General features: G+C 46.8%; 2 protein-coding genes across 11 annotated transcripts in view; one reads left to right on the plus strand and one right to left on the minus strand.

Annotated features, from left to right (window-relative positions):
- EFCAB11 (EF-hand calcium binding domain 11) overlaps nucleotides 1-6,045 on the minus strand; it is a 192,909-nt gene extending 186,864 nt beyond the window's left edge. For 6 of the 7 annotated variants that reach the window (XM_047794929.1, XM_047794931.1, XM_047794927.1 and 3 more), the window contains exons 1-3: nucleotides 5,857-6,045; nucleotides 5,218-5,313; nucleotides 774-819 (exon numbers count right to left, since the gene is read on the minus strand). In XM_047794929.1, coding sequence (XP_047650885.1) covers nucleotides 774-819; nucleotides 5,218-5,313; nucleotides 5,857-5,931 — 217 coding nt within the window. In that variant the 5' untranslated portion in view covers nucleotides 5,932-6,045. The remainder of the gene's footprint in view (nucleotides 1-773; nucleotides 820-5,217; nucleotides 5,314-5,856) is intronic. The other variant, XM_047794932.1, reaches the window with a different exon arrangement.
- Nucleotides 6,046-7,245: 1,200 nt separating this feature from the next.
- The window catches only part of TDP1 (tyrosyl-DNA phosphodiesterase 1), an 85,404-nt gene continuing 78,751 nt past the window's right edge, over nucleotides 7,246-13,898 (plus strand). For 2 of the 4 annotated variants that reach the window (XR_007136949.1, XM_047795430.1), the window contains exons 1-3: nucleotides 7,246-7,323; nucleotides 9,268-9,372; nucleotides 13,315-13,877. Coding sequence is in view for 3 of the 4 variants with exons in the window: in XM_047795430.1 (XP_047651386.1) it covers nucleotides 13,322-13,877 (556 nt within the window). In the remaining variant the exon portion in view is untranslated. The other 2 variants (XM_047795432.1, XM_047795433.1) reach the window with 2 other exon arrangements.

Raw genomic sequence — 13,898 nt, forward strand, 5'->3', positions numbered from 1 at the left:
TTTTGATCAAACACTCTTGACTCTCCTCCTGCCCTGGGGCCCCTCCTGAGTCCCCTCGGCCATCTGGTCATCCTCTACCTGACATCTTTCAGTCCACGCTCTTGCTCATGTTGTCTCATCCATTCCCACAGCTCCAAAACTATCCACAAGCTGCTGACTCCCAAACCTATTTCTGCAGCCCAGAGCATCCCTCCGAATTCCACAGTCATAAGCCCAACTGCCTTGACGTCATGAACCAAACTCTCAAACTTAAAACATAACATATTCAAAACTGAACTCTTGGGAGCCCCCTTGTGGCTCAGTGGGTTAAGGATCCAGCCTTGTCACTGCTGTGGCTCTGGTGAGAGCTGTGGCAAGGTTTCCATCTGGGGCATGAACATCTGCATGCCATGGGTGTGGTCAAAACAATCGAACTCTTGGTCTCCCCAAACCCAAAATCTTCTCCCCCAGTTCTCCCATTTCAGTAAGTGCCACTTCTGTACACTTAGCTGCTCAAGTCAGAAAACCCAGACAAATCCCTGGGATGTTGCAATTACAAGCAACATTGTGTCTTTACGCTTTTCAATGGTTTAAATTTTTCCTGCCATAAACACATACTTATGAATATGTTAACTAAGCAAAATTAAAAGAACCAAACCTCTTTCTTTGGGGTAATGCGAAACAAAACAAAAGATCTGCTTAAACACAAGGCTTTACGGTCTATTCAGTCTTAGTTTTAGTTTTAGTTTTATTAACGTCTATATAAAGGTACTAAAAATTAACCTGCACATTACCGGAAGTGTTTGGCTCTACTGATGACATCACAGAATCAGCTTCTATCTAGAAAAGAAAAAAGAATAGGATTATAGAAGTCCATCAAATGCATGTTTCCACAGTGCACGTTCTTAGTTCCTGGGGTTTGGGGAAGGAATGCATTTTATGAGAAACCAACTCTGTTGAGTCCAGCAGACAAATAATGTCACGGCACAGATCTAATAGTCGCTTTAGTCTTCTATCAATAAGATATAAGGCACTAATCTATTATAGACTCTAAAGATCCCCAAAACTTTACTCCAATGACCAAAACAGTTGAATCATATAAAATCAACTTGACTGTCACATATATAGCACAACCTAAGAGATAACTTTTCTGTTTTAGACAAATACCGGCAATTATTGCAGTGAGGGCTATCTATGGCTTTATGTAAATTTCTTCCTAACTGTAATAGTAACATAATGTAAGAAACATGAAAAATAATTTAAAATTATGAAGAAAATCATTTTAAAAGCCAGCCAGCCAATGGAAACCATTGTCAACACTGAAGCCTAGTATAGGTTTTTTTTTTTTTTTTCCTATGCATTTTTTATACTTCTTTGAGAACACGCTATATATTAAATTTGGGGACGTGCCGTCACTACATTTTTTATTTTCTTTTTACAGCCAAACCCGTGGCATATGGAAGTTCCTAGGCTGGGGGTCGAATCAGAGCTGCAGCTGCAGGTCTATGCCACAACCATGGCAACACCGGCTGCAACCGCACCTGGCAACCTACGAGGCAACCTGCAGCAATGCAGGAGCCTTAACCCACTGAGCGAGGCCAGGGATCTAACCTGCATCCTCCAGAGACAACATTGGGTTCTTAACCAGCTGAGTCACAACGGGAATGCCTACATCTAAAACATAAGCATTTCCCCACGTTGTTACAAGGGCCTGAGAAACATCATGGAATTAGAACCTTGGCAACATCTGAGAGTTTCTCCACCTTGGATTCCATGCCAGGCACGTTTCTGGCTCCTCTGCCCTGTCCAGATAAGCAGTTCCCAGTGCATCTCCATCCTGGAGCCCCTGCCTCCCCTCAGGATGCGGCCCCTCACACGCTTCGTACCCTTCTTTGGGGTTTCACCTGTGAGGAACCCCAAATCTATCTCCAGCCCTCACCTCTCCACCCAGTTTCAGATCCCTGCCTGTGGGGGGGGGGGGGGCAGCACCACCTGAGAGCATATCTTCACCACGGTGACCTGCTCACCCCGCGCAGAACCTAGACAGTGAGTGCACTAGAGGGCTCGTGGCTTCCTCAAACTCAACACGTCCCATCGGCTCTCAGGGCCTTTCCCCCCAGACCGACTCCTCCTCAATTCTCTTACTTGCTGGTATCACGACCCCTTCAGCTCTGTGGTCACATCACTCCGATACAGCCTGTGCACCCAATCAATTACCAAGGCATAACTTCTCCCATCACCACCAAGTGCTCCCAGGCACTTCAGGGAAGAGACATCTAGCTCCACTGGACTAAATGATGCCCAGGCTCCCAGGACCACTAGAAGCAGACCCTCCTCGTCTCCTTCACTCTGTCCTTAATCTCCTCTCTTAAGATTTATCTTAGTTTATAAGTCTTTCTACATTAAACTGTGAACTGCTTCAAAGTAGGGTCTGTGTTTTGTTTCGTTTTATAAACGACTTTTTATTTTTCTGTTTACTTTTTTTCTTGGCCGTGCCTGCAGCATGTGCAAGTTCCCCGGCCAGGGATCAAACCCATGCCACAGGTGCGGCAGCAGCTGGATCCTTTTAACCCACGTGCTGGGCTGGAGATTGAACGCGCACCTCTGCAGCAACCTAAGCCACTGCAGTTGGATTCCTAACCCACGGTGCCACAGCGAGAACTCCAGTCTATGTTTTATTCATCTTTATATCTCTAGCAAATAGCAAGTGCTCCCTTTATTAAATGGGAACACTTAATAAATTTCATTCTATAAGCATTTACACGAATGTAGAAGTGATTTATTACATTAGTGTCTTATTGCTTCATGACCTGCACTCAAGCATTCAGTAAATATTTCATTTGCTCACAAGCAACATTTAAGAGTAAAACCCCAGGAGTTCCCGCTATCGTTCAGTGGGTTAAGAACCCAACATAGTGTCTGTGAGGATGTGGGTTCAATCCCTGGCCTTGCTCAGTGGGTTAAGGATCTGGTGTTGCCACAAGCTGTGGTGTAGGTCACAGATGCAACGCAGCTTGGATCTGGCATTGCTGTGGCTGTGGCAAAAGTCTGCAGCTGCAGCTCCAATTCAATCCTTAGTCTGGGAACTTCCATGTGCCGCAGGTACAGCCATAGAAAGAGAAGGGGAAAAAAAAAAAAGCAGTAAAACCCCAAACCTCAACTTCATATAAAAGTAAAGATCTGTTAAACTGGAAGGCATGTATATATGTATATTACCATATCACTGCACTTGTCATTAAATTCCTCACTTAGGTTCTAAAATTAAAGCCAAGTAAATATGGGTTCCCATCGTGGCTTAGTGGTTAAAGAATCTGACTAAGAACCATGAGGTTGCGGGTTTGATTCCTGGCCTCGCTCAGTGGGTTAAGGATCCAGCAATGCTGTGGCTCTAACATAGGTGTAGGTTGCTGTGGTGTAGGTTGCAGACGCGGCTCGGATCCAGCATTGCTGTGGCTCTGAGTAGGCCAGGGGCTACAGCTCAGATTGGACCCCTAGCCTGGGAACCTCCACAAGCTGTGGGTGCAGCCCTAAAGGGACAAAAAGACAAGACAAAAAAAAAAAAAATCCAAGTAAATAGATGCAAGGGTGATAAAGGCAGAATGAGCCAAACCCAGGTTAAATTCAATGCTTCAGGAGTTCTCCTGTGGCACAGAAGGTTAAAGATCTGACATTGTCACTGCAGCGGCCTGGGTCACTGCTGTGGTGCAGGTTCAATCCCTGGCCCAGGAACTTCCACATGCCCTGGGTATGGCTAAAAAAAAAAAAAAGCCAATGCTTCAAAGGCTGAGTCAATTTAGCTGACCTGCTTTGGACTCCAGCTGAAATGACTGCAGGTGAACAGGAGAGCTGCAATATCTGAGAGCCACTCCTGACTGCTTCTCTGAGCTCCACAATCCACCTCTCAGTAACTGAGCATCCCCTAGCAGTTGAACTACTCTGAACCTACTGGGCTGTTGTTCATGGGACATATTTCTGTTTATAGAACATATTAACAATGAGGTTGTGATGCAAACATAATGAAGAATGGAGAAGTGGGACGTCGTATGGTCCCTGGCTTCGAGGGACTTGCCAGATGACAGAGCCAACCTGTGAAGAACAGCTGGGCCAAAGTGGTTGCCAACCCGTTTGGTCCAACGAGGGCAGAAGGGAGTATTCCAGATACCTCCTGGAGTGCTCCCTCTGTTTGATGCCTGCAGTTGAATTTCTTAAACCTGGACAAGATCTTGCCTCTCATTAATTCCAGTTCAGTGGCTTCATAAGAGGGATCCATTACTAGAATGGATGTAAGAGACAAGAAGAGCAGCACAAGGATGGGGGGGCGGGGGGAACCTGTCCTACTAAATGTACTATATGGGAAATTCACCAAAGTTCAGCTCAACTCTCCTTAATCAGTGCAACCTTTCCTGGAGAGCAATGCCCAACAAAGTTTGAAATGCACCCAGCACTTGTACTTCTAGGAATTTATTCCACAGATAGACAACCCCAAGCAGAGATATAGTTATAAAAGAATGCTTCTTGCAACAGTATTTGTAGAAATGAAAAATAATGGACAGTCAAAATGAACGAAATAAGGAAACTAGCTAAAGAGAATTCTAAGCAATTATTTTGTAAAATGTGGTGGGGAGTGCTTTTATGCTCTTCTGTGGTTAAGTTAAAAAAAGCTAAAATAAAATCGGCACACTCTGCACCCACTTATGCTCTCAATAGAATGCTAGGCATGCTTGTCATGCATGGGACACTTCAGAATGATACGCAAGAAACTGTCAATTATGGTAACTCCAGTGGAGTGGGACTCTTTGGTAGGGAGGGAGTGGCTTTTATACTTTTCTGGACTGTTCTAATTTTTTGACTATTAAATGCATTGTTTTTATAATTTAAACGGAGCATTTTTTTTAACTTAAGAAAACAAAAAACAAAAACCCTGCATGTCACGTCCTCTGAGAATTTCTCCTGTTACCAGCATCCCCCTCCTATGCTTCCCTCTTGAAACCACCAGAAGCATCTCATACTTATTATAATTAGCAGCTTGGTGGTGACTTAGTCTTAATGGATTCTAATTCATCCCTGAGTTGGGTTCCTAAGAAGAAAGAAAAATATAGCACTGGATACATCTCTGAAATTGTTCAGAAGGCAGCAGTTTGCTTTATAAACATCCCAAGCTGGCCCTGGGCACATTATTTAGAACCCACCCACTACTGCATTGTCTGCCCCAGCCCCAAATACAAAAGAAAGCTCTACCTTGGAGGGCTTGTAACCAAACAGCATTACAATAGCAACTTTAAAGTCCTCTCTGCTTAGGTAGCCTTTGTTATCTTCATCGCATGCTTTAAATACCTAAAGAACATTAAATATCTTTAGTTAATAAGGCAGAAACTATTTCTTCTATTATTTTTATTGCTTATATATTAAATTAGACCTCCCAAATCTAAAACTCAGCCGAGGAGTAGGGCTCAGAAATGGAATTTCATTACCTAATTTTAATTCTCAAGAAATCTTAAGGATGCGCTAAAATTTACCCGCCAAAAAGTGCAAACGACTTAATCGCTAGATTAATTCCTTTAAACCCCTGGCATAAATTCTAACCCGAAGTAAGTCCTGGATTAAGGAAGGTGAGGCCAAGCGACTGGCTTTGAAAGGCGGGAGGAGAGATGCAGATTACAGGTTTATCACAAATAGACGATGTCGCAAGGAAAACAAGGAACTTGGAAGTAGCCAGAACACTGGACCGGGATCCAGAAGGCTTGCAGCCCTAGGCTCAGCCATTAACCAAGACACAGTCATTATCTGTGCAACCCGGCCGAGATAGGGCCAGGCGGGGTGATGGAAGTGAGAAGCCCAGGTCCAGTTAGTCTGAGACTCAGCCCTCTGGACACCTACTTCCACCCATTTCTTGTGTTCCGAAGGGCTGGCTTCCCACATCCGTGGCTGGGCCCCAGGCTGGGATAAAAACATCGCGACTGCCACACTCAAGTCCAGAGAGGTGAATCCACGACCTCCGAGGCCAGAGGCCTCCTTATCGGAGATCGCTCGCCAAGCCCACTGCAGTTCAGGAAGCAGAACTTTTCAGGGCACCTCCAACCTCTTCTCCTATTGGACATCTTGTGAGCCACCGGCGTTGATCCCGCAGTTCTATTGGCCAGAGGTTTTGTTTAATAACGTTTCCTTGGAACAGCCTATGGCGGAGAGGCTCCAGGCCGGCTTCTAGCCTTGGCTCCGCCCCTCTTGTCCCCTTAACTCTTGGCGCGCTACTGGGGACCCAGCTCAGCTAGGTAGTGTTTCAGTGTATCCTGCATGATTATTTTCATCTTCTGCCTCCATACCTTGCAGTAAATTATTTTCTATAATTGTTCTCAATGACGCTATGCTAAACATTATAGGAGACACAAAAGGAAGGTAAAAGGAGCCAATCCAAACAAGTCAAGTCCAAGATTCACGTGTAGATCAGCAAGTCATTAGGGTCGAGCCCTTCGGGGTAGCTAGTTTGTCTGTTCTGTTCTTCTGGATGACCCTGGCGCTGGAGCATAGTGCCTGGCACAAAGCAGACATTCAGCAAACGAACCAAAGTTATTCAATTCAGTCCTCTAGGAGAGGCGCCTGGTTTGAAGAAAACTCCGAGAATAATTAATAAAAAACACCACTGAGCTCAAATGCCACAGCTAATATCCTTATCAAAGGCAAGGAATTTGGCGAGGGTTCCATTTTGCAAAGGAGTTAGTTCAGTCCCCTCTCCTGGTAAATCGGTTTAATCAGATTAACCCCCCCCACACACACACAACACACACACACACACAGAAGCAGACACGCCTGTGTCAGCGAAAAAACAGGCATTCGAGGTTGAGCCTGAGGGAACTCATTTAACCTTTTATTTTACAGCAGGTTTTACAGTCTGCGCCCCAGGAGAGCCCGCTCCTCCCTGGACGCCGGTCTCAGCCATTCTCTTCCTTGAACCTTGAGAGCCTCTCGCTGCCTTTAAAATAAACCTCTCTGCCTCGAGCTCCGGCAACCTGAGGCTACGAGAATTCCTGCAGAGGGGATGAGTTTTGCTAATTAACCAACGAAGAACTGGGGGAAACACTTCTTTCTCTGTCTCCCCCTTTTAGGAGACATGGCCGGGAAGTAAGAGGAGACCTAGGGGAGGACAGGTCTCTCCGCCCCTTCCTGGGGAAGCCCCCTGCAACCTCTCGGGATCCAGCGGGCTTTAGGACCCGGCGGTGGGCGGCCCGGAAGGGGAAGGGGCAGGGCCACGAGACCCGCGCCGCGGCCCGGAGGGTTTGAACTGCGCGCAGGCGCGAGCGGCTGCAAAGGGGCGGGGGCTCAGGCGGCTGCGCGCTCTGGGGGCTTCAGGTGCGTGTTTGGAGGCTGTGGGTTCCGCGGCCTCTGGTGGGTCCTGGGTGGCTGCGGGAACCGGGCTCGTGGTTCTGCTCCTTCTGGCCTGGTGCGCGGGCAGCCGGGTCTCGCGAATTCTTCAGTGCCTGGTGGGGCTGGAGGCGGATCCGGAGGGGAGCGGAGCATCTTGTAAAGACACTAGGTAGGGTCTCCTCTTGGGCCTCGGCTTTCTCCACTAATAGTGCCTCTTTGGCGCGAGCACCTGGTCCTGCCGAGACCGGGGTCCAGCCAGCGGGAGTCCCCCTCCGCCGATTGCAATTTCGGCTTCTCTACGTAGCTGGTGGATGGTCTCGGCAGCTAGCATGTTGGGCTCTTACTCTATGCCAGGCACTTAGATTTTCTGTGTCTAGTTTCATCATAAAGGGAAACAGTCGTGTTGCGAGCGTAAAATGAGTGTATACCCAGTAAAGCGCTTCAAGCTGTGCCTGGCCCGTAGTGAGCGTCCAGAAGAGTCAGTAGCTGTCCTTATTTCCTCGACGTACCCTCGAATTAGCCTACTTCACTATCCCCACCCACCGCCTTCAGCTACCCGAGTTCCAACAGGAGGCTCCTTCCTTCGACTTTTGTCTTCCTCCCAACGATTCTCGGTACAGAGTTGTACGGAATGTAATCTTAAAAGGCACATTGGACCACGGTACTCCCCTGCTTATTAAAGCCCTTCAGTGAGGTCCGGCTATTCTTAGAATAAAATGCAGGATCTTTAGCTTACCCCTCACTCCTGCCTACCCTCTTCATCCTGGACCACCTACCTGTCTTCCTTGCCCAAGTCGTTCTGTTTTTGGAATTACTGCAACCTTGATCTCACCGCCTAGCCTTCACAGGTTGGGTTCCCTCACTTGGAATGCTCTTCTTTCCCTCCCCTACTGTTATTTGGCTGGTTCATTTTCATTTTCCAGAGCTCACGTCAGTGTTAGAATGTTCCAAGCTAAGGGCATCTCTGTTACTCTCTCTTACCTATAAAATGTAGTGAATACCTGTAAAGATATCTTGTCTTTTGTTCATTTCTCTTTGTGTCGTCTCTTTCCCCCTGAAAAACAAGCTTTTCTATATTAACTTCTTATTCTCAGTGCTTGGCACATACTAGCTGCACAATAAATATTTGTTGAATGAACAGGAGGTAGGTATGATACCCATTTTACGGAGGAGGAAACTGAGGCGCAGCAGTTAAGTAACCTGCCAAAGTGTCCATTTGCCATCTAGTAATGACTGGATTTAAAACTGGGGTCCATATTTGCCCATTACTGGCCACACCTGGCCTCAGTTGACTCCCATGCCTTCCTAATAGTCAGCAAGCTCTGTAAGAAGGAGCAGCTGGAAGTGTAAGATAATGCCCTCCCTGGGTCTGGGATGGTAGAGGGAGAGGAGAAACTTGCAACTTTAAGGGGAGTATCCATTTGCATTCACGAATTTTTTTTCAGTCCCTAAACGCTCTTATGTTATGAGTTGGCATTTGGTGGGAGAATTTCTTTAGATTTTTATACTGCTTGGCATTATAGCTTAATGCAGTGTTTGTTAACGTTGCAGTAATGTGGTTGGTTGCCTCCTTCACTTTCACATAAGCACTGCCCTTAAGACCTGAACTTTAATTTTTTTTTTTCTTTTTATGGCTGCATCTGTGGCATATGGAAGTCCCCAGGCTAGGGGTCCAGTTGGAGCTGCACCTGTCGGCCTATACCACAGCGATGGCAACACTCGATCTGAGACCCATCTGTGACCTATACCACAGCTTGCAGCAACGCCAGATCCTTAACCCACTGAGCAAGGCTGGGATCAAACCCCCATTCCTCAAGGACACTATGTCAGGTTGCTAACCCACTGAGCCACAGCGGGAACTCCAAGACATAAATTTTAGTTATCCGTAAATGTAATGGAGTCATAAGATACCTTCTGTTCGTGTTACAGTGTTACTGGTGCCTGCAGAAGAGCCTAGAGTCTGTCATTTGTTCAAAAGCAAGCATAGAGGCGTTTCTGCAAGCAACTTTCGCCTTGATTAAACAGGAATTGGAGGTACTTTCAGAATGTGATAATTTACGTCAGGTCCCAGTCACCCCCACTTTGGGAAACACTGTACTTTGCTGTGCATCTGGGTTGTAATTCCAATTCTTAAATGTGATGTTAGACCTGTGCCGTGCCAGGCACTGCCCTGGGAAGGCAAACCAGAAACAAACAATTGGAGGAAAAGACTTGGGTTCTATCCTTGTAAAGCTATGCGACTTGACTACAGTAGCTCTCGGAGACGGTAGGGAACCTGGGCCTGTGTAAGAGAAAATTCTGATGCGGGACCAGGTCCAGTTCTCCAAAGTAAAAAGTCAGTTCCTGGTGAATCTTGGCACTCACCAGTAGCTAAACACCTTGACTGCATAAAGAGTTTGGTAATCTTCTAGGCGCAGTGATTTAGTACAGTTTTATTAGCATGTTACAAAGGTTTTTTTGCCTTTAATTACTAAACTCTCAGGCCTATTTTGGCTGTGAGCTGATCCAAAACTTAAACTGTGTGTAGAGCAGACAAAACCTTTTGTTCTTTAGGAAATGTCTTTTTCAAAACTTTTATTTTTTTACTCACTTTTGTTGGAAAATTCCTCTCTCCTTTGTTGGAGGGAATTCTCTGTCCTTCTCCCCACTCCCCCTGCACATGTGATTCTAGAAATGTGGATAAGGATAAAACCGAAAACTTAAGAAATCTTTTTTTAAAAAATTATTTTAGGGCCACACCTGCAGCATATAGAAGTTCCCAGGTTAGGGGTCGAGTTGGAGCTGTAGCTGCTGGCCTACACCACAGCCACAGCCAAGCCAAATTTGAGCCACGTCTGCAACCCATACAGCTCACAGCAGCGCTGGATCCTTAACCTACTGATTGAGGCCAGGGATCGAACCTGCGTCCTCATGGATGCTAGTCAGATTCATTTCCACTGAGCCATGACAGGAACTTCTTAGGAAATCTCTTAAATAGCTCAGAGTCCCTAAAGAGGAATAAATATCTCCCTTTTCCTGTTCTCGGGGTTTTTGAATTCCATTTTATTTATACATGATTCATCTGGAAAGAGCCATGTGGTAACTTCTAGATGGTCTGCCTATAGCTCCTTTTCTCAGGCTGGAAGCTGAACCCTTTTTTCACCTAAAAACCCTGAGACCCTCTGTTTGCATTGGAATGGGGCAGGAATTCTAAAAAGAACAGCCTGAGGACTCTCAATTGATTCTGTTACAAAGTGCCCAGCTTTGGAGCTGGTTGAGAACTGAGTGGATGCGAGAGAACTAGCAGGCCTCCGAGTGGTTTTTCCAAAGGTGGTTCTTCAGTAATTTTTCAGTTGCAAGACTCACCCACAGAATGGTTTCTTCACAGTGAATTGTGACTGCAGCCTCCATAGTCTCGAACTCAGGCTTTTAAAAAAGACCCAAACAAAAAACTGGAGTGCCCGCTGTGGCACAGTGGTTAACAAATCCGACTAGGAATCATGAGGTTGCAGGTTCGATCCCTGGCCTTGCTCGGTGGGTTAGGGATCCGGCATTGCCATGAGCTGTGGTGTAGGTGGCAAATGCGGCTCGGGTCCCGTGTGGCTGTGGCTGTGGCATAGGCTGGTGGCTACAGCTCCAATTCGACCCCTAGCCTGGGAACCTCCATAAGCAATGGCAAAAAGACCCAAAAAAAACCCCAAAAACAAACAAACAAAAAAAACTGAGCTGTTTAAGTAGGCGTTAACTAGTTTGTCTTCGTCTCTTTCGTGAGACAACCTGGCTCTTAGATCCTGTGACCTATAACAATACAGTTCCTACAAGCGTGGTTTTCTGGTTTCTTAACTGATAGTGGATCAGAAACAATTTGGGGAGGAGAAACCTGTCCTGAGACTTCTAACACCTCCTGGAAGTGGGGAAAGGACAGGAACCTTTTAGAAAACAAGACCTGAACAGGCCGAGGTCCCTGCTATGGGAGCGAGTGGTCTCATCCACCTCTGGTCCCTGAGGTTCCAGCAAAGTGTCCACGCAGGTAGAGTTAATTGGGACCCTGGGCCATGAGAAACTGTCACATTATTATCTAGATGCACTCTGCGTAAAAGCTCCTTGAGATATGTCATTTCCCAGAGAAACTTGAAAAAAGGTGAGAAGTTGTAAAAAGTGATAGATAACTGTAAAAAACTTTTTTGTTAGCTTGAAACTTGAAAGTATGCTCATTTGCAGATCTTTCAGTGTGGAGTCAAGCCTCTTTTTGTTTGTTTTAAAGCAATGGGAATCCTGAAACAGTGCTACAGTCTGTCTTATGTCCACACTGATAACGGGTCCTGCTCTGTGTGTGTGTGTGTGTGTGTCTGTCTCTCTCTTTCTCTTTTTTTTTTTTTTGCTTTTTTGAGCCACAGGTGTGGCATATGGAGGTTCCCAGGCTAGGGGTGGAATCGGAGCTGCAGCTGCCAGCCTACACCACAGGCACAGCAGCATAGAATCCAAGCTGCAGCTACAACCTGCGTAGACCACAGCTCATAGCAACTCTGGATCCTTAACCCACTGAGCGAGGCCAGGGATCAAACCCGCATCCTCATGGATGCTAGTCAGATTCCTTACCACTGAACCACAATGGGAACTCCTTGTCTTTAAAAGAGCAAAAATGGGAGTTCCCGTCGTGGCGCAGTGGTTAACGAATCCGACTAGGAACCATGAGGTTGCGGGTTCGACCCCTGCCCTTGCTCAGTGGGTTAAGGATCTGGCGTTGCCGTGAGCTGTGGTGTAGGTTGCAGACGCGGCTTGGATCCCGCATTGCTGTGGCTCTGGCGTAGGCCGGTGGCTACAGCTCCGATTCAACCCCTAGCCTGGGAACCTCCATGTGTCGCGGAAGCGGCCCAAGAAATAGCAACAACAACAAGACAAAAAAAATAAAAAATAAAATAAATAAAATAAAATAAAAAATAAAAGAACAAAAATGTAGACACTGCCCACCATCTCAGCACACTCTTGAGTCCTGTAATTTTCCTCTGGGTATTGTACTAATTTTTTTATTTTTCCTTAGTGTGAACTGTTCTCTAGTTATCTGGAGAGTCCACTTAGATAGCCCTTTACCAATTGGTAACATATCATAGGCAACAGAATCAAAAGTTTCATCTGTTTTCCTCTTCTGAGGAAAAAAGCAGAAATTAGACTGTGGTTTAGAAAACAACATCATGTTTTGTTTCAGTGCAAGTTCTTTCTCTGCAGACTTAGTAGTTTGATCTGGGATAATTAAGCTAGTTCGGTCCTCCTGGAAGCCCTTCTAGATGCCAGTACACATAGACACACACACAGAATTGATCACTTGACACTGTCCTAGACTTTGTTAAACCTTATGATGAGTAGCCTATCTTGGGGAAGTAAGAAGTGGTCAGTAAAGGCCTTGGGGCGCCCATGCTTGGCTGAGGGATGGATTGTATATTTCAATGTGACCTTAAAAATATGCACAGAGTAAGAATTGCTCTTGAAACTCCTTAAACAGGCCTTCATCCTACACACCTGTTGGATGGTTCAGGGTCAAGAATGGGAAGTTCCTATTGTGGCGCAGTGGAAACAAACCCGACTAGTATCCATGAGGATGTGGGTTTGGTCCCTGGCCCCATTCAGTGGGTTAAGGATCTGGAGTTGCTGTGAACTGTGGTGTAGGCCACAGATGCAGCTCAAATCTGGTTTTGCTGTAGCTGTGGTGTGGGTCGGCAGCTGTAGCTCCGGTTCCACCCCTGGCCTGGGCGCTTCCCTATGCCACACCTGCAGCCCTAAAAAGAAGGAAAAAGAAAAGACATTTGTTGCTTTGGACTTGGACTCATGTGCCCCGGAACCCCTACAAAGCAGCTGGTGTTAGGAACTGCTCAGCCTCTCGTGTCAGGTGTGCTGTATGTGTCATGGACACTCATGACACGGAATTTGAGAACCGTGGAGTGGGTCTGCCAGTGGCCTGGTGAATAGAAAATAACGAGATTTCCACCTTTTCATTTCCAGAAGTATAATGTCTCAGGAAGGCGATTACGGGAGGTGGACCATATCCAGTAGCGATGAAAGCGAGGAGGAGAAGCCAAAACCAGACAAGCCATCTACCTCTTTTCTCCCCCACGCTGGGCAGGGAGCAGCCCACGAGCCAAAGTACACCTGCTCCGAGGCGCGGCGAGCCGCCCACAGGAGAAAGATCAACCCCGTGAGGTTCAGCAATGCAGACCCGGTTTCAGAAGCATCCCCTCCCAAGAGGCAGAAGAGTGGCTCCCAGGAAGACCTGGGCTGGTGCCTCTCCAGCAGTGAGGATGAGCTGCCCCCAGAGAAGCAGCAGAAGCCAGCTAAGGAAGCGGGGATCAAAGAGGAGAAAGGCCCCCCTTCTCCCAGAGATGGATCTGGGCACCGCAGCCCTCCTGCCAGCCACAGGCTCAAAGAGGAGGAAGAGGAGCACGAGATGTCAGGGGGAGGCCAGGACATTTGGGACATGCTGGACAAAGGGAACCCCTTCCAATTTTACCTCACCAGAGTCTCTGGAATTAAGCCCAAGTACAACTCGGGAGCTCTCCACATCAGGGGTGAGTGAGGCGGGGAGTCTG

Source organism: Phacochoerus africanus, chromosome 9, assembly GCF_016906955.1.
Source record: "Phacochoerus africanus isolate WHEZ1 chromosome 9, ROS_Pafr_v1, whole genome shotgun sequence".
Taxonomy (NCBI): Eukaryota; Metazoa; Chordata; class Mammalia; order Artiodactyla; family Suidae; genus Phacochoerus; species Phacochoerus africanus.